Raw genomic sequence first — 20,708 nt, 5'->3', positions numbered from 1 at the left:
ATACAAGTAGAATTAATATTAATACTTTTTAATTTCAGAGAAATATTCAATCATTCACATAAACAAAGGAATCAAGATAATCAACAATGTCTGTCACTGAGGAAGACCTGTGTCATCACATGAAAGTAGTTGTTCGTGTGCGTCCTGAGAACACAAAAGAAAAGACATCTGGATTCCATAAAGTGGTCCATGTTGTAGATAAGCATATTCTAGTTTTTGATCCCAAACAAGAAGAAATCAGTTTTTTCCATGGAAAGAAAACTATAAATCGAGATATTACAAAGAGACAAAATAAGGACCTTAAATTTGTATTCGATGCTGTTTTTGACGAAACTTCAACTCAATTGGAAGTTTTTGAACACACTACTAAGCCAATTCTTCGTAGTTTTTTGAATGGATATAATTGCACAGGTAATTGTTTCAGTTGGGATTTGATGTTTCCATCTGATTTCAGTTTTATATTAAGACATCTACTTGACCCTTTCTTCTAAATATAATCAATTTTTAGGTGCTTGTTTGCTAAAAATTCTTTAGTAGTTCACTGTAAATGTAGATTTTCTTTGAAATTTAGTCATCATATATAACATATATCATTTGCGAAACTTTTCCCGGGTCTTGCTTTGGTTCCTATAGATGGTCATCCTTTCAATTTCTTATGTTTTAAAACCATGTGCTTCTGGTAATTGATGCCAGATTTCTCACAATTTGTATTCATAAATATTCCCAATGTTCACCTATACAACTGCCTATCCCTGGGGAATAGTGGGACATTTCTGAATATTTGGCAGTTTCTTCATAGCACCACTTTTTCTTTGTAGTACCTTGAAGTAAAAATTTTTAAAGCCCATGTTGAGTATCATGAGTATCATGCTGTTTTAGCATATCTTCAGCCCAAAAAAGCATCTTTGGTGCTCTCGATAGACCTATAATAATTTGCCTTTCAAAATGGCTATGTTGATTTCCTAGAAAGAGAGATCTCCAAAATGCCAGTTAATTGAATGATTACCAGGCAGTGCACACCATTATTACTACCTTATTTTTGCAGTTACCATAATTTATGGCATTTTCTTTAAGACACCCCAAAACTGTTACATGTTTACTGTCTTTCACTGACTCATTCACTTTTATTACAGAAGACTTACCCTCTAGGTCAGGCAAGAATGGAATGTGGTTTATTGATTAGACCTGCTTTGATTCTCATTTTTAAGCAGATATTCTTTTCCTCATTCATGAAACTTCATATTGTCTCTAGAGATTTAAAAAATTTCTCTTGACTCCAAATGTAATTACCAAAGTAATACTGAATCTTTGGTTTCTTCTTGGTTTTACTTTATATTATCCAGCTATCTTAAGACTTCTTGATGTACTACTAGCTTATATAAAATAGAACAAAATGAAACATGCATCAGTTTAATCCATTCTACTGAAAAGTATTTTTTTTTTTACATCTTTATTGGAGTATAATTGCTCCACAATGGTGTGTTAGTTTCTGCTTTATAACAAAGTGAATCAGTTATACATATACATATGTTCCCATATCTCTTCCCTCCTGCGTCTCCCTCCCTCCCACCCTCCCTATCCCACCCTTCTAGGTGGTCACAAACCACCTAGCTGATCTCCCTGTGCTATGGGGCTGCTTCCCACTAGCTATCTGTTTTACGTTTGGTAGTGTATATATGTCCATGCCACTCTCTCACTTTGTCACAGCTTACCCTTCCCTCTCCCCATATCCTCAAGTACATGCTCTAGTAGGTCTGTGTGTTTATTCCTGTCTTACCCCTAGATTCTTCATGACCTTTTTTTTTTTTTCTTAGATTCCACATATACATGTTAGCATATGGTATTTGTCTTTCTCTTTCTGACTTACTTCACTCTGTATGACAGACTCTAGGTCTATCCACCTCATTACAAATAGCTCAATATCATTTCTTTTTATGGCTGAGTAATATTCCATTGTATATAAAAATTTATAAGCAGCTCATGCAGCTCAATAACAAGAAAACAAACAACCCAATCCAAAAATGGGCAGAAGACCTAAATAGACATTTCTCCGAAGAAGATATACAGACTGCCAACAAACAAATGAAAGAATGCTCAACATCATTAATCATTAGAGAAATGAAAAGTATTTTTGTAGTTTGTTAATGAACTTAGCAGAGAGATTTAACCTATAAAAATAATTCTCAAAGACTTATTGCGTTAACTGAATATTATGTTTGGTATTTGCAATATGTAATTCAGAGTAGTTTTTTCCTTTGTTTTTTGCATTTGAAGAAATGCATCACTGTTCTGTTGTACTGGATAGAGTCTTGAAAACAAAGTAATTTGTCTAAAACAAAAATTTTTAGAGGAATTTTATAAATGGCTTTTATCTGGAATTCAGCAAACTTGTATTGAGTACCTGCTTTGTGCCAAGTCACTTGCTAGGTGGGAAGGATACATAGCCTCCACTTTGGTGGAGCTCACAGTTAGAAATACAGTATGATACATGCTAGAAGTAAAAGGATGTAAGCATACACTGAGGGCTCAAATGAGAGAGTAGCCACTTCGGCCTAAGACAGTTAGGTAAGGCACAGGAAAGTGACTTTTGTGCTGAATATTTAGTGCAGGTAGAAGTTTTCCAGCTGGATTAAGTAGAGGCACTCTCCAGGACAAAGGCAGTGGACTCAAAAAGGAGCAGCACATGCGGAGAACTTCAGATAATCTAGTATGCCAAAGCACAGCAAGGAAGAAATAGTCTGGAGAGATATGCAGGGATCTTCCCTTAGAGTCACTAGTAATATTTCTAGGTGAAGAATTTGAACTTACTCATATGGGACTGTGGAACAATTCAGGAGGTTTAACATATTCATATTTCGTTTTCTTAAAAACAACTGTACAAATTCTAAGGGATTTGTTAAAGAAGATTGAGACTAATAGGTAGGGAGACTGATAATCGATTAAAATTTGTGATTGTTGTCGAAGAAAGGGAGCTTGTGGGGGGCAGTTAGGTGGGGGAAGTTACCATTCATCAATAGAGAATATAGGAGTAAGAGTAGACTTGTGATGAAATTGCCAGGATTTAAAAATAAGACTATAAATTAATTTGGATCTGTTGGATTTAAAGTTACTGTTCAGGATATCCAGATGGAAGTATTCACTAGACAGTAGATACAGTAATGTTATATGTCATAACAAAGAGCTTTGATCCCTTTTCATAAAAACTCAGTACTTGCATATGGTGCCACTGGAGCTGGGAAGACCCACACAATGCTAGGATCAGCTGCTGAACCTGGAGTGATGTATCAAACAATGTTAGACCTTTACAAATCCATGGATGAGATTAAAGAAGAGAAAGTATGTAGTACCGCAGTGTCTTATCTGGAGGTAAGTTGACAATATCATTCTTCAGATTAATCAGTAGTATTGAGAAATCTTTTTTTAAGAAGTTCCATGGTCCATTCAAATTATTCTATCATGCAGAAATTTTCTTATGAATATATAAAATCTTACAATTCCTAGTCTTAGGTATTTGTTATGGATCTTACTCTTTTTCTGTTAAGCGTTTTATTTTGCCATAACTTCTGACTTATACAGAAGTAGCAAGATTAGTACAAAGAGCTTCCAGATACCCTTCATCCAGATTCCCAATATGTTAACATTTTACTACCTTTGCTTTCTCTCTGTGTGTGTGTATGTATTTTTTTTAACTGTTTAAGTTACAGACTTGTAAAAACAGGAAATTTCTTAAATAACCACTGAATAGTAATCAATATCAGGAAATTAACAATGATACACCTTTATCTAATCTATAGACCTTAATGAGATTTTGCTAATTGTTCTAATAATGCCCTTTATTGAAAAGAAAATCTATGATGGCAGATTGCATTCATTTGCAATTCATCTGTTTAGTCCCCTTAATCTGGATTTTTTTTTTTCCTTTGTATTTTATGTTGCTGTTGTAAAACTTTTAGTTTGGATTTGTCATGATTACATTCAGGTTATGCCCTGGCAGGAACACCACAGAAGTGATGATGAGTCCTTATATAACATATCAAGAGGCTTATGTAATTAGTTAGTCCCATTACTGGCTATGTTAACTGATCAGTTTCATTATGCTGGTGTCTGCAAAGTTTTTCCACCGTAAAGGTACTACTTTACACTTTATAATTAATAAGTAGCTTGTAGGGAAACAATGTAAATATCCTCTGATCCCTCAAATTTTAATTTGTTCGTTTTAGCATCCACTGATGATTCATGCCTGAATCAATTACTATCATGATGACAGATGATACTGATTTTTAAATTCCATCATTTCTTCTACATTTATTCATTGGCTTTCTACTATAAGGAAGAGCTTTCCCTTTCCTCTACTGTATCAATGTAGACTTGTGGATTCTTAGCATTATTCAGTAGATTATAATCCCTTTCTCTAAGCATTTTTTGTATGTTCAAATTGTGCCAGATTTGGCTAGGTGAGGCTCCTTCATGCTGTCTGTTGTGTTTTTTTGACATACCCCATCATTCTTTGAGACCTCCTAACCTCTTAATAGCTGACATTCAACAGATCATAACTAAGTGACTGGCACTCTAACTTTGTGTTCAGGTAGTGTTTTAGAAACCAGTGCAGAAACAAATCTCTGATTTTACTGCCTATTTATTTGTGATGTCAGAGAGTGAATTTCTAGTTTTTACTGCTCTTGTTGACATGTTATTGTTTGGTTTCTACTGAGAGAGTTTCTTCTTCACATTTCAAAAATTGATCAAGATTATGTTGCTAAAAATTTTCTTGTCAGTCTATAGAACTTGGTGGTAAAAGAGAAGTAAAACTCATTTTCTGTAGTTACGTATTGAAAAGAATTGTTCTGAACTTAATCAGGAAGAGAGCATGGCAGGATTCATTACTTCTTCCTTAGATCCTTTTATAACTGGGAGAATTTTGAAGTTTGATTATTTTTATAATGTTTTTAATTGTTTTTCCTTTTTTTTAATCTGCTTTCATTTTATTAATGGTAAGGCAATATCTAATCTAACGGTTTTCCACTCAGGCTGTACACCAAAATTGGCTATAGGGCTTTTTAAAAATAGACATGCTTAAAAAAAAAAAATAATAGACATGCTTAGGCCTCACCCCCTGGACATTTTAATTTAATAAGTCTGGATTGTGGCTGAGGCATGTATGGTTTTTTTTGTTTGTTTGTTTGTTTGCGGTACGCGGGCCTCTCACTGTTGTGGCCTCTCCCGTTGAGGAGCACAGGCTCCGGACGCGCAGGCTCAGCGGCCATGGCTCACGGGCCCAGCCGCTCCGCGGCATGTGGGATCCTCCCGGACCGTGGGCACGAACCCGCGTCTCCTGCATCGGCAGGCGGACTCTCAACCACTGTGCCACCAGGGAACCCCCCGGCATCTATGTATTTTAAAAGCTCCTGGGTGATTTTGATGCAAAGACCAGCTTGAGAGTAATTGTCTAATTATATATTTTGTATGATTGAAGTGGATAAGGGGAATCATTTAAAAAGTGACTGTTGCTTATCAAAAGAATAAGAACCAAAAAATTATCTCTTCATATTATCATTTTACTACTTCTAAGAATTTATTACATTTAAAAATGGTTATCATTCATTGTAGAAAATTATACCAGCAGTGAATTATCACTGTGAGCTATTTATTAGAACAGGATATAACTTACACAAAATAATTCTTAAAGACAATTTTATATGTGTTTTTTAATCTTATCATATATGTGTAATTGTCATTTTGTTGGCACGTAGAAAACTTAGTATCTTTAGTAAATTCATAAAATCAAGTCAACTGTATTATTACTGTACGTTATTTACAGAAATTACTAAAAAAAAAATTGCCAGAGATTTAAAACACAGATGTGTATTCAGTGCCATGCAGTAGAGTAAGGATATCAGGCTCTGATCCCTGCTCTGATATGAATGCTACATCTTCTTGTTCTCATGCTATCCTATTACCTTTGTGACTGAACTTGGACAAATCACTTAAACTCTTAGGGCCTCAGTTTCCTCATCATTCAAATTGGGGGCGTCGGGGTCCCATTATGGAATTATCATTATGCATTAAACTTAATGTAATTGAAGGATAAATGAAATAAATATCATTTATCTGTGAGTATGGGTTTTCTTTAACTTTTAAACTCTAAAAAGTTTGGATTACTTGGACATCATGAAACAATAAATATCTTCTCCAGTAAGAACCATGGTACTTCCATATAACGTACATTTCAGATTCACTAGAGTTTCCTAAGACCGTGTGTCCGTATATTTCCAGGAAACAGGAAAAGACAATTCCAGCTATCCTATTTCTGTTTCATTGTAGTCATCAAATTGGGAATTATGGGAGGAGGGTATAATGACTCCACCTTTAAATTTTAAGTTCAAGTGCTGGTAATCAAACTCTTCCATTTTCTCAGATGTTAGGAAAGTAATAGCAATGTGTGATAGAAGGGGTGAGATGAATGGAAATGAGCTGCTGCTTCTCTAATATAACCTTAAATCAGCAATGTGTGCATATTTGTGTGATGCTGTCGCTATTGTTTCATCATCAATGCTAAAGGAGTTCTTTTTTATTTTAAGGTATATAATGAACAGATTCGTGACCTCTTAGTAAATTCAGGGCCACTTGCTGTCCGGGAAGATGCCCAAAAAGGGGTGGTTGTTCAGGGATTAACTTTACATCAGGTATGTTTATAAACTTCTTTTTGGCTTGTTCAAATAGCAAGTATGGTTATTTAGCCATTTACTTATTTTAAAATAATCAGGGTATATCTGTAGTCTTGTTTTGTTTCCCTTTGAAATAATCAAATGGGTTTTCCTTTTAAAAATCTACTTGAACATTTAATATAGTGTATTATTCTGCTTAATATATTTATATTTTATCTCCTCAGATAGATTAGATTTTATCTTTTATTTTTCATATGTCACCGAAGTACTAAGCAAATGATACACAGTCAATATTTAATGGGATTTAATTTATGGAAAATATTTTCTTACTTATTTTACCTTTAAAAGCCTTCTTGCTTGTTGATGGTTTATTAAAAATTTTAAAGATCAATGGTTAATTTGTGTATTTTTCTTCTACTTCAACTCCTTTAGCCCAAATCCTCAGAGGAAATTTTACAGTTATTGGATAATGGAAACAAAAACAGGACACAGCATCCCACTGATATGAATGCTACATCTTCTCGTTCTCATGCTGTTTTCCAGGTAACAGGTCACTAGACTACAGCTCTTAAAATTGAATTTAAAATAAATGAAGCCAAATTTATGAATGGTAATTTTCACACATACGAAAATATCTCTTCATCTGTGGACTTCTCTACTTCTCAGAACTTCCTTTACTTTGAAGCTTTGAGAAGATTCTATCAAGAATATTTAGAATTGAGATGATGTAAGTTAGATGTAAATTTTTACCTGTGTGAAAATATGATAGTAAAGTGGTAGTATTAGAGGTTTTCTTTCCTTTAATTGGCGAAAATATTTAATCTTTACAAAAGATAGTCTTATATTCAGAGCAGACTTTCTCTTTATAGATCTAGATTTACAGAACCAATAAATTGGGGAGATACTGATTCACTTTTTAGAAGATTTCACCATAGTGACCATGTAAGTAGTTGCATTCCTTAAGGAAGTGTGTGATTCAGTTGATACAGTGCTTTTTAGGAATACCATTCTCAAAAAACCTAAAGCATAGGTTAGTAGTTATTATTTGTAGTTTCTAGTTCTGTTAAAAATCAAATGATTATACGTCTTTATTCTGGATTATGCTTTGTGGAACTCATCTAATAAAAAGAAATTGTTATAGTTGAAAGAATTCAAATCAGGGGAAACCAAGTCATTCGGAAAGTCTCTAGTCCACAAAATTTTATTAATCTTTTCTCTTCTTACCACTGACTCTTCATTTATCAGTAATCTTGAGAGATATCTTTATCGGGGACACTGAGATTTCCCCAAAATGTCCTAGACCCTGCTTTTCAGGGTTACCAGAATACAAGTGGCAGTTGTTTTGACCTTCTATTAAGCCAGGAGTTATTTGCCCTCTAGTACACATATAGGAAGTCTTTTCGTTTTCAAATTTTCTCAACTTTGGTAATTACTTCTGGTACTCTTGGATATCAGCCAGTCAAGTTATACCTTGTTCATTTTGTCTTTAAAATAAAAATAATTGATTTCATGCTCTTTTAAAAATCAAGTGTATTTCTCTTTTAATTTTGTTAAATCTAATCCTCATTTTCCCTATTCTCCTGTGATTTCAAAAAGATTTATTTGAGACAACAAGATAAAACAGCAAGTATCAATCAAAATGTCCGAATTGCCAAGATGTCACTCATTGACCTGGCAGGGTCTGAAAGAGCCAGTTCTACCAGTGCTAAAGGGACCCGGTTTATAGAAGGCACAAATATTAATCGATCACTTTTAGCTCTTGGGAATGTTATCAATGCCTTAGCAGATACAAAGGTAGGTACTATATGTTTATTTAAGTATTTTGAAATACTGAAATACGTATATTTCCCAGAAAGATATTATTTAATATAATTGTCTTAAAGATCTATTATAAATCAAATTTCAAGAATGTAACAATAAGGTTTACATAAAGAGCAAAGACCTCAGAGAACCTAGTATATCAAATAAAGCTATGGAGTTTTTTTGTTTGTTTGTTTTTTATAAATTTATTTTTTATTTATTTATTTTTGGCTGCGTTGGATCTTTGCTGTGCACGGGCTTTCTCTAGTTGCGGCGAGCGGGGGCTACTCTTCGTTGTGGTGCGCAGCCTTCTCACTGCAGTGGCTTCTCCTGTTGTGGAGCATGTGCTCTAGGCGTGTGGGCTTCAGTAGTTGTGGCACACAGGCTCAGTAGTTGTGGCTTGCGGGCTCAGTAGTTGTGGCACATGGGCTTAGTTCCTCTGCGGCATGTGGGATCTTCCCAGACCAGGGATAGAACCCGTGTCCCCTGCGTTGGCAGGCAGATTCTTAACCACTGAGCCACTAGGGAAGTCCCTGTTTGTTTCGTTTTTTAACTTGTAGCTTTATAATCAGAATTTGTTGAATGTAAAGTATTGAATATCAGATTGATAGTTAATATTTTATTATACCTTCTCATCATTTATTTTGAATTTGATTTTTTATGACCATTTAATGATCACTGCACAATAAGCATGATAATTGAATTGGCATGAAAACAAAAAACACATTTTAGAAAAAGTAAACTCTGGTCTGGTTAGTGTTTTATATATATACTATAAAATTGGTTTAAATATTAAAGAGAGTTGATTTTTCTTAAAGAGGAAAAGGAGTTAAAATGTAATTAAATTACCTAATAGGATAATGTTTGCTAGATGCTTCTGGGGCATTAAAAAATAGTTTACATCTACTATATGCCAGAAGTGCTTACAGGAACACAGCATATTTGATAGCTTCCGTATTTGTAAAAATGACTTCCTTTTTTCAAAGTTAAAATATAATAATTTAAGTTCAAACCAGGCTCAGAAGCTTTAGGAAAATTACTGTTAAACTGTTCAAAATGTTGCAATTTGATAAAGTATAAAGTACATTAAAATGATTTGGGAAGTCTTTTTTAAAAGGGCAAGTTTCTGAAATCACATGAATATTACAGAAGCAAAATATATGTTGTATTCTAAGTTAAAATCTCAAAACATGTAAGCAGATAGCATGGTATAGAGACTAATTTCCTAAACTTCAGCCATTCATAGTATTTTTTCCATGTACTGACTAAATTTTTAGTAATTGACTCCTGTTGAGTCATTTATTAGTCAGTGTTTAATGCATGTCTTGTACATGCAAAATCAATTCAAGTAGCACCAGCTGTGCACATTCCACACTGTTTGGGAAAGACTGCTATGGTGGAAAGCATAGTACTACTGGGAGTTGGGAGACTAGGGTCTGTTTCTAACTCTGGATTACCAGCCATGTGACCTGAGGCAAGTTGTCACTTTTTGCTTAGCTTCATTTTTCTCTTCTGTAATATGAAAGATTTACATTGGATAGCATAAGGTTGTTTTTAGCTTAACATTATACTGCTCTGTTTCTATATGGAAGTGGTAGGGTTGGAAAATTTTTTACTTTAAAATCAGAACTGTATCTTTTAAGTAAAAGAAAACCTAGAAAAATTAAGTTCTCTTTGAACTGTGGTTGTGCTTTCAGATAAATATCTGTAAGATTATAATTATAATTTATTTTGTATTCATGTTAGATGGTAATTTAAAGAGAGAAGTAGCTCTATGCTATACAGAATTCTTACTATGCCTCTAGTATATTTCTCTAGGGCATATATTACTTTTGTATTTTAACTTCTTTTTAAAAAATGGAGATTTTTTTTTAATAACCATTTTGTTTTTTAATAGTTTTAGATACAGGAAAGTTGGTAAGATAATACAGGAAGATTGTATTAAATATACTCCACACTCAGTTTCCTCTGTTGTTAACATCTCACATTAATACGGTACACTTATCACAACTTAATGCAACAATACTGACATTTTATGATTAACTAAAGTTCGTACTTCAGATAGAGATATAATCTTTTAATGGGAAATTTGTTTTATATATTCACTGAATAGTTCCATAAGATTCATCATCATTTTGGTCACCAATTATATCATAAGTCTGGGCAAAGTTGAGCAGTTCTTAAATTCTTATAGTGAAATGGTAGCAGGTTTACATTTGAATGTGGAAAATGACATAAGAATTCTTTTTTTGTTCTTTCAGAGAAAGAATCAGCATATTCCTTACAGAAATAGTAAGCTCACTCGCTTGTTAAAGGATTCTCTTGGAGGAAACTGTCAAACTATAATGATAGCTGCTGTTAGTCCTTCCTCTGTGTTCTACGATGACACCTATAACACTCTTAAGTATGCTAACCGTGCAAAGGACATTAAATCTTCTGTAAGTGTGTTTACTCTGCCTTTGTTGTAAGAGTACTGGGTGCATTTTTTTCTTTTTTATACTTACAGCAAAAGATGAATTAGAGATGTACTTCTACTAATGAATTAGGAATCAGGGCTAGAAATGTCTTTACTAATCTGATTAATTGAGCATTCACTGGTACAATTAAACCATTAAGCATCTTGATTACATATATAATAAATACTATTATTTAGTCTTTTAGGGAGCTAGGATGTTTTAGTGACTTTCTTTCTAACCTTTTTCACATCATGGTACGTGATATTTTGACAGCACCCTGGTGTGATTGGTCAAGGCTTTAACACATTTGTTACAGCCAAGGCTGATGCTCTTCTGTAACCCAGCACCAACACTTCCTACCTGAAAACCTTGGACATGTTTGCTAATCCTTAGTTACTTCAAGCCTTAGTTACTTCATCTGTAAAGTAGATATAATATCTGCCTCAGTTTATAAAGTAAATAGCTCTTTTAAAACAATTTATTGTCACATTAATGATATTGATGTAACCAATCTGTGTAGCTAGAGCAATATAATAATGATTGGTTAGGTTGGTATTTTTGCCAATAATTTGGGGTAATTTTTTAAAACTTAAGTCAAACATGATGTATGTGTAAAATCACAGGATCTCAGGGTTGGAATAGACATAGAGTTCAGCTGGTATGATGGCTTTTTTAGGGGGCTTACCCCTCTGCTATTCCCATTGAATGAAGATAAGTGGGTTATTATCTTCCTTAGAGAAATATTTATATATTGTTTATATAATAAATTGGGAAAGGTTGTACTGTACTGGGTATACAAACACCTTTCACACAAGTTTTTCATGCAGTGCTTACACCAACTCATTGAGGAAGACATTTTTAGCTCTACTTTATAGTTGAGGAATCACATGGTCAGAGTTTTAAGTAAAAAGTGGGCAGGGCCTCAAAATCAAGTATTTGGATTACATGTTTAATGTTCTTTCCACTATTCCATAGCTGCCAGGGGGCTCATACTTTTATAAAAAGGATAAAATATATTAAGAACTCATTAAAAACTACTTGAACTTACAAATGGGTGGAAATTTAAATTATCTCTTTATATCTTAAAAGTCAAAGGACCAGGAAAAGAAAGTGGGTAATTTTTATGTGAATGACTATTTTGCAAGTTCTTTAAAGTACCTTTTCTCAGATAGTAAGGGAGTTTCTTTTATAAATTCAGTATTAATGTGCTCAACATATCCTCTTGTCATAGATTTTTAAACATGAACATAATTGATTATGATTGTCAAATGATCGTAATTGTCACAAATTCTGGATTCATGGAACTGAATTAATGAGGCTATAATGCTATTTTGTTCATGTATATGACTGATTTTTATCTCTATATATACGCAATCATAATTTCTATTTTTTAACAGTTGAAGAGCAATGTTCTTAACCTCGACAATCACATAACTCAGTATGTAAAGATCTGTAATGAACAGAAGGAAGAGGTATGTCTCCTCTTTACATTGTTGCTAATCTCCCTCAATTCCTCATTTATGGGATTCTGCAGTCTTTATTGTCTAAAACTTTGATTTGCTTTTCTTTTATAATTGAAATCTTGCTTGTTCAGTTATTTTTCACAGTTGAAATTTTTCTGTGGCCATGTATAATGGAGACAAATAATTTGTTTTGTATTTTAACTACTGTTTCTCTCTATTAGATTTTAATGTTAAAAGAAAAACTAAAGGCCTATGAAGAACAGAAAGCCTTTACTGATGAAAATAACAAAGTAATGATTTCAAACCCTCAGGAAAAAGAAATTGAAAGGTAAAATTGACATTAAGATCTCATTTTGAGGATTTTGTGAAATTTAGTCAGCTATTTAAAGTTTAAAATTTAGTCAGATATTTTGTTATCATCATCATTTGTTGTATGTCTTTATATATTCTCAACTGAATTCAGGAAGTCACTGAATTGGTCTTATATTACACACGTTGGAGTTCAGGTAATTTTAAGTGTGATTGTACAGATAATGAGAACCAGGTCTGAGGTATAAGATGGAGAAAGTAAAGCCAATTATGCCACTTATGAACTTGGTTTTTAGTAGTTTCCATATTTTTCTTCTGTGGTGTCTTACTCCCTTCTGGCTTCTATAACGAAGTACCACAGACTGGGTAGTGTATAAACAAACAAACAAAAAATTATTTCTTATAGTTCTGGAAGCTGGAAGTCCTAGATCAGGGTGCCAGCATGGTTGTTTGAGGACCTTCTTCCACATTGTAGACTTCTCCTTGAATCCTCACATTGCCAAAAGAGAGGGAGATCTCTCTGGAGGCTCTTTTATAAGGGCACTAATCCCATCCATAGGGTCTCTGCCCTCATGACCTGATCACCTCCCAAAGGCTCCGCTTCCCAATACTATCAGCTTGGGTGTTAGGTTTCAACATTTAAATTTGGGGGGACACAAACATTCAAGCATCTGGCATTATCATTATTTACATGGTTCATGTAAATCGTACCTACCCTTTCCTGACTTTATATAACTCTAATAATCCACTTAATTGAGTTTAAGCAGTTAATTATTTGAAGGGACATCTCTCAGTGATATAAATTGACACAGAAATATGATCTGTACCCTCTAAGCTCTTAGCAGGTAAATTTTAAAAAAAGAAAGCTGTAATACAGTACTTGCAAGTACTTTTTTCCTAAGCAATTAAGACAATTTCCAAGTTGTCCTGATGGGACAATAGTTCAAAAGCTGTAAATCTTGAGTAGTTTTAAGCAGACAGTAAGGAATTCTTGGATCAAACAAGTTTGAAAATTATTCCTTACTTAAGGAATCTAAGAGGTTTCCAAAGTACATCAGCATATTAAAAGCTCTAAGAGGCCCTGTAGGAAAGGAATCTGTTCACCTTTGATTAAAATTGAGTAATTATTCTCCAAAGCTAATTTTCTATTATCATTAGTATGAAAACTAACTATATCTTAAGCCATTGATTATTCATACTGTTTTGGGACTCTTGAGTTTGTAGAAGATGTTTTAGGGTACATAAGGAAGACTAGTTGGCAGTGATTTTCAACCTAGTTTCAAGTACAACACTTTTTAAAAATTGGATTTGTGTATTGACGTTTATATAAAATATCCTTGATTTGAAAAAAATCATTTTTTCTGCCTCAGTTGACCCCAGATGCTAAGATAACTTCTTCTAATAAAATAACACTTTATGTTTGTAGCTGGCTGTGTAGATTTTGATGATTTTTAGGCCCACATTAATTTCATCTGATCACTATAACAACTCTGAAATTTGAAGTGGGGTATTGTTTTCTAACTTACAGATAAGGGCAAGAAATATATATCATCTCTTTCAAGTATTAATCCTTTACTCCCATGCTATGCTATTTTACAAATACCATAAGAAGTAATTAAACAGTTATTTCTCTCTATCAGTGATAATGAGTCCATTTTTCATATAGCATAAAGTTGACCTATGTATTGTTATAGTACAATAGCTCTGTTTATACCAGAGATTTCCTAAAGTGTTTAAATTATTTTCTGTTAATCCCCTAACAACCCATTGACAAAATAAAGTTATATTTAATAGTCTTACAATGCTTTTTGTTATATTCTACCAATTTTACAGTGTCTTTTAAAAAATAACTTAAGCAAAATGATTCCTCATATTCCTTTAATCTTAACAATGAAAGCTTTTAACTCTGCTATGTTATTAGTTGTGTTATTATATTTTGTTAGTCAAATGTGGGATTGGTCCTCATGCAACCAGATATCTTGTCGGTGATGCATGTTTCTTGAAAATTAAAACAGTGACCAACTGCTCAAATTTGGAGTCGTTGCTTGCATAAAATTGCTCAGCAGTGCTTAACCAGATCTAGTTACCAATTAAAACCTTACAAATTGGTAGACTTTTCTGGAGTTGATGTGGCTTTAAGTCACTGACTCTTTCTTTCTGGTAAAATGATTCAAGAAGGAGATGGCCTGAGCTATGAAATAAACACTTATTTGGATATTTTTTGCATTTCAACCTGACTTAACCAACAATAAAAACTTTGAGTTTTAATTCACTCAACAGGTTAAATAATTTACTTGTATTTATAAAGCAGGTAATAATAAAATTATATACCCCATAGCCTTTGTCATTTTCTCACAAAAGTATCTGTCTCCTTAAATAAATATATGGAATACCTTTGATCATACTTCACATAGAATTTTTTTAATGGCATGAATTTTCATTTTCTTTAAAAAATAACATTTTTATGAAGTTTAAACAGATAAAGGGAAGAATATACAGTATTTGCTCTCTATTAAAGCTATTTGGAAAGATAATATTCAAAAAATCATAAAAAGAAAGTACAGTTGTTCTTTATACAGAATAATTATAAAACTTCACTTGTGACTTATACCAAGAAAATTGTCTAGAGTTTATCATATGTCACCTAAAGTTATTAGCAAAGATTTTTCTTTTCTAGCTATTTGAATGTTTTAAATGACTAGAAAATAGTTATTAGTCAATCCCTTAGGGCTCTCTGTTTTAAAAATGACAGTTTTTTTTAAAAAAAGAGCTCTCTAGAAACCTTTGATACTAATTCCCTTCCTTCCATCCTAAACTATACACCACCAACTAAAATAAATCTGGACCATAAAATTTTGAAATTGACAAATATTTAACTATGTCCTTGGGTGAAGTTTTCCAGGAAAACTAAGAAATTATCTTTGGTTGTAACCTAAAGATAACTTATCAAATCATTTACTGGCCTTAGCCTTGTTGTAATATAATACAGTGAAACTGCAATGTCCATACATACTTCCTATGAAATATTTATCAGTTTGACAAAACTGCAGTAAAGTCGATGTATTGTGGTTTATATTCATTCTCAATAGTTTCATTAGGAACTACTGACGTAAATTGTCAGTGTTTTTACCACAGATCCTTACAAATATATCTAAAATTCTGGCCAAAGAAACTTTATTTTTAAATGCATATACTTTGTTACCATTTTATTTTAAAAGCTTGAAGTTAATTTTTCTTTGAGAGAAAAATTGTTTGCCTATGTGCGATTGTTTATACTGTTACTGTAGCTCAGACCTGATCTGTGACCAATATTCTGCTGACCCTGGAGAATGCAGGATTGCAGGCTCCTTTTAGGGCTTTCATAGAAGTGATTCAGCTTGAGGTCTTTATGCATTTGCAGGAGATGTGAGTCACACTCCCCAACTTTGATTCCCTATATCTATATTGCCCTTTGGAGGAAGCACAGTGGAGGGGCTTTTCCTAGATTTACCACATTGTAAACTTGGATGTTTTCGGTCCTGGCATTGTCAGCTGACTCTTAGCCAAGCTGTAGGGGGTACCTAACCATATGGTGTGTTTTCACTGTAACAAGTTCTAAAGCTAAAAACTGGCTATCTCACTTTCCCTAGGGCGCCATAGAGGCACCATATGATTATGCCACCCACTGCTTATTTCTTCACAGCGAGCCAACACCAGAAGAACACATAATACTGTGTTGTTTCTGAGGTCTTATGAATTGGGAGAGTACAGGTCCACCTTATCATCCTTTTCTTACATACAAAATATTTTATTTTTGGTAAGCTACTGGATTATGCAGACCAAATACAGTATATGACTAATACCATAGACCTTAAAATACCTATATCTTTTAATAACATGATCTTTGGAGGAGAGAGAGAGAAACCCAGTGCTGTAAAAATAAAGTTCAGAACCCATTCCAAACATTTTTGTTGTTGAATAGGAAAAAAGTCACTCAAACCTATTTACTGTTTATCATTGAAGCTAATTCTATGAATGGTGTATATTCTCTTGTTCATGCATTTCATTTTTTTTTAACATCTTTATTGGAGTATAATTGCTTTACAATGTTGTGTTAGTTTCTGCTGTAAAACAAAGTGAATATATGTATGCATATATCCCCATATCCCCTCCCTCTTGTGCCTCCCTCCCACCCTCCCTATCCCACTCCTCTAGGTCGTCACAAAGCATCGAGCTGATCTCCCTGTACTATGCGGCTGCTTCCCACTAGCTATCTATTTTACGTTTGGTAGTGTATATATGTCCATGCCACTGTCTCACTTTGTCCCAGCTTACCCTTCCCCCCTCCCCGTATCCTCAAGTCCATTCTCTAGTAGGTCTGTGTCTTTATTCCCATCTTGCCCCTAAGTTCTTCATGACCGTTTTTTGTGTGTTTTTTTTTTTTTAGATTCCATATATATGTGTTAGCATACGGTATTTGTTTTTCTCTTTCTGACTTACTGCACTCTGTGTGACAGACTCTAGGTCCATCCACCTCACTACAAATAACTCAGTTTCGTTTCTTTTTATGGCTGAGTAATATTCCATTGTATATATGTGCCACATCTTCTTTATCCATTCATCTGTCGATGGACACTTAGGTTGCTTCCATGTCCTGGCTGTTGTAAATAGTGCTGCAGTGAACACTGTGGTACATAACTCTTTTTGAATTATGGTTTTCTCAGGATTTATGCCCAGTAGTGGGATTGCTGGGCCCTATGGTAGTTCTATTTTTAGTTTTTTTAGGAACCTCCATACTGTTCTCCATAGTGGCTGTATCAATTTACATTCCCACCAACAGTGCAAGAGGGTTCCCTTTTCTCCACACCCTCTCCAGCATTTATTGTTTGCAGACTTTTTGATGATGGCCATTCTGACCGGTGTGAGGTGATACCTCATTGTAGTTTTGATTTGCATTTCTCTAATGATTCGTGATGCTGAGCATCCTTTCATGTGTGTGTTGGCAATCTGTATATCTTCTTTGGAGAAATGTCTATTTAGGGTCTTGTGCCCATTTTTTGATTGGGTTGTTTCTTTTTTTGATACTGAGCTGCATGAACTGCTTGTATATTTTGGAGACTAATCCTTTGTCAGTTGCTTCATTTGCAAATATTTTCTCCCATTCTGAGGATTGTCTTTTCGTCTTGTTTATGGTTTCCCATGCATTTCTTTAAGTAAACTTTGCATTATCTGTCACAAAATACTGAGATTCTATGTGTTTTATTTTTGGTAGATTTCAAGAAATTCTGAACTGCTTGTTCCAGAATCGAGAAGAAATCAGGCAAGAATATCTGAAGTTAGAAATGTTACTTAAAGAAAATGAACTTAAATCATTCTATCAACAACAGTGCCATAAGCAAATAGAAATGATGTGCTCTGAAGACAAAGTAGAAAAGGTATTTAACAACTTTATCCTTAAATTGTAGAGAATGTAAAAACATGGGGACTTATAATTCTAGAAATTTGATAGGCGATGTTGCTTAATCACCCATTCTCTACAAATCCCTAGAAATGCTAGAGGAAATGTAGAAGACATTGTTTTAAATGTATAGTTAAGCCTACAAGAAAAAAAATTCCTAGGTGTGAGAAACAAAAAGGAAACAAAACCCCTAAAATCTCAGTTATGACTGTTGCTTCTGTGAGGATGATGGAATGCTTAACAGGTAGGTAACACACTCAGGGAGAGTTGGGTACCAACATGGGGCAGTGAGAACAGTCCACCCCAGATGCAGGCAGTAGTTTACAACTTAGACCAATGGGAGGTTTTTTTCCTCCCCAGGGAAGAATATTTTGTCACTGACATTGTTACAGTTTCCACTGCATCAGTGCTAAAAAAAAAACCAGATCAACTTTTAATCAGTTTTATTATTTAATGTAGTAGTGCACTGCCCTTCCCCTTCACACACACAGACCACTTTCACAACCCTGCTTTGATGTACACCACTACTTAGGTAAGGGGCCCGAGGGAGACAGGGAGTTAGAAATGACAGTCCCCACATAAAGCCAGGAATCTCAGAGACCTTCACTCTTCATATTGGAAATACAGCAGGAGAAAACATTTTACCAACTAGCACAGGAAAACAAGGAACCAAGCCTAGGGTAAGAAAAAAAAGTCTCATTTGAAGACTGTCATTATAGATATACTTTTCACTACAGATTTTCATTATAGATTATACTTTTATAATCCATGTGTTTTATTTAGCAAATCCCTAAAGTGAGACATTAGCACAGAAAATGGTATCAGAGCAGTGATAATCTATAGGAAACTGAGCAGAGGCAAAGCAGAATCAGCCTAGTGAAACAGATCCTCAATTCAAACCACTAATTAGAGCTCACTGTCCAAACTTACAAAACCCATGAAACAATCCTCCACAAGCAAGTCAGCAGAGTTAGCAAATATGACAGAATCCCCCAAACGTCAGATACTATAGCAATCTGATAAAACCTATAAAAATGAATAAAGTCATCAAAGAAGGACTTAACAATAAAGGAATCAAAGAAAAAAAGAACATACATATATGAGAAGAAAACAAATGACACTTCCAGAAAGTAAAGATTTATTTACTGAAACTTAAAATTTCAGTTTATAGGTACAATACTAGACAATGTTTTAAATACTTCACGTACATTAACTCATTTAATTCTCAGAAAATCCTGTGGGCTATGTGATATTATTGTCCTTGTAATTAAGATGAGGAAACCAAGGCACAGAGAAGTCATTCTGCCAAAGGTTACCCAGCTCATAGAGTAAGAGCTATGATTTGAACTCAAGCCAGCTGATTCCAGATCCTGAGCTCTTATCCCTTTCCTTTTATGCATGTTAGCTATAGCTAAAGAGAGAATTAAAGAACTGGGAGATCTGAGGAAATCACACCACATACAGGATAAAAAGATAGATGTGAACAAGATGTTGCTATTTGAAAGATAGACTAGAAAGTCATGCATTCATCTAATAGATATTCTGAAGGAGATACATTAGTGCAAAAGAACAAAGGATAATGTGCAAAGTCTAAGGCTCAGAATTTTCTAGGACTATTAAGATGTGAATAAGATGTAAATTCAAGAAACATGAGTTCTAAGCAGGATAAAAGAATGTATACTTGGAGGTGTGCAACTCCAGAGCACCAAAGATCAGAAAAATAAACATTTTGAAAATACTGGATTTCCCCCAGTTTGGTGTTCATTGATGATAAGGTTAATTGCATTTTTAAGTACTATTTTATACTTAGTAGTATAGTGCTTTAAGAAACTAACATTTTAGGTTTTTGTCAGCCTATGAAATGGGAAAGATGTGATATGCTAAGAAATTAATCATAAAGTATTAATAAATATATCATGACTATGAATTTGTAAGTAGCTATTAAGCTGTATTATCAAAATTAGTAATTTATTTACCGAATATGCATTTATTATGCCTTATTGAAGCTATCTTTGTTTTAAACCACTTTATTGATATATATGATTGATGTATGAAGAAACCCATAAATATTTAATATAGACAACTTGACGGGTTTGGTGATAAATATATACTAGTGAAACCATCACCATAATCTATGCTATAAGCCTGTACCTTACCTCCTAAAGTTTCCTCCCACCCTCTTTATTAGTAGTAGTATTATATTAATAACAACACTTAACATGAGACCTACCCTCTTAGCCATTTTTAAGTATACAACAATAGACTATCATTCAGCTTTTAAAAAAGAAGAAAATTCTACCAATTGCAACAACGTAGATGAACCTGGAGGACATGCTAAGTGAAATAAGCCAGACACAGAGGGACAAATTTTACATGATACCATTTATATGAAAAATCTAAAATCGTCAAACTCAGAAGTAGAATCAGATGGTGGTTGCCAGAGGCTGTGCGGAAGGCGAAACCAGGAAGTATTAGTCAAAGAGTACAAAGTTTTAGTTATACAAGACAAATAAACCCTAGAGATCTACTTTTGTACAGCATAGGGCCTATAGTTTATAATGTATTGAATACTGAAAAT

At 33.8% G+C, this 20,708-nt stretch overlaps 1 protein-coding gene across 1 annotated transcript in view; it reads left to right on the top strand.

The window, feature by feature from the left end:
* Window positions 1–86: 86 nt before the first annotated feature.
* KIF18A (kinesin family member 18A) overlaps window positions 87–20,708 on the top strand; it is a gene marked incomplete at both ends in the record, with an annotated part of 70,319 nt that continues 49,697 nt past the window's right edge. Inside the window, 9 exons of the mRNA XM_082660962.1 lie at window positions 87–411; window positions 3,209–3,366; window positions 6,579–6,683; window positions 7,098–7,208; window positions 8,262–8,459; window positions 10,727–10,903; window positions 12,319–12,393; window positions 12,606–12,712; window positions 17,945–18,107. Coding sequence (XP_082517088.1) covers window positions 87–411; window positions 3,209–3,366; window positions 6,579–6,683; window positions 7,098–7,208; window positions 8,262–8,459; window positions 10,727–10,903; window positions 12,319–12,393; window positions 12,606–12,712; window positions 17,945–18,107 — 1,419 coding nt within the window. The remainder of the gene's footprint in view (window positions 412–3,208; window positions 3,367–6,578; window positions 6,684–7,097; window positions 7,209–8,261; window positions 8,460–10,726; window positions 10,904–12,318; window positions 12,394–12,605; window positions 12,713–17,944; window positions 18,108–20,708) is intronic.

The sequence above is a fragment of the Grampus griseus genome (assembly GCF_964374135.1).
Source record: "Grampus griseus genome assembly, chromosome: 8".
Taxonomy (NCBI): Eukaryota; Metazoa; Chordata; class Mammalia; order Artiodactyla; family Delphinidae; genus Grampus; species Grampus griseus.
Note: the sequence above shows the minus strand (reverse complement) of the source record. Positions and strands in the feature narration are given on the sequence as shown.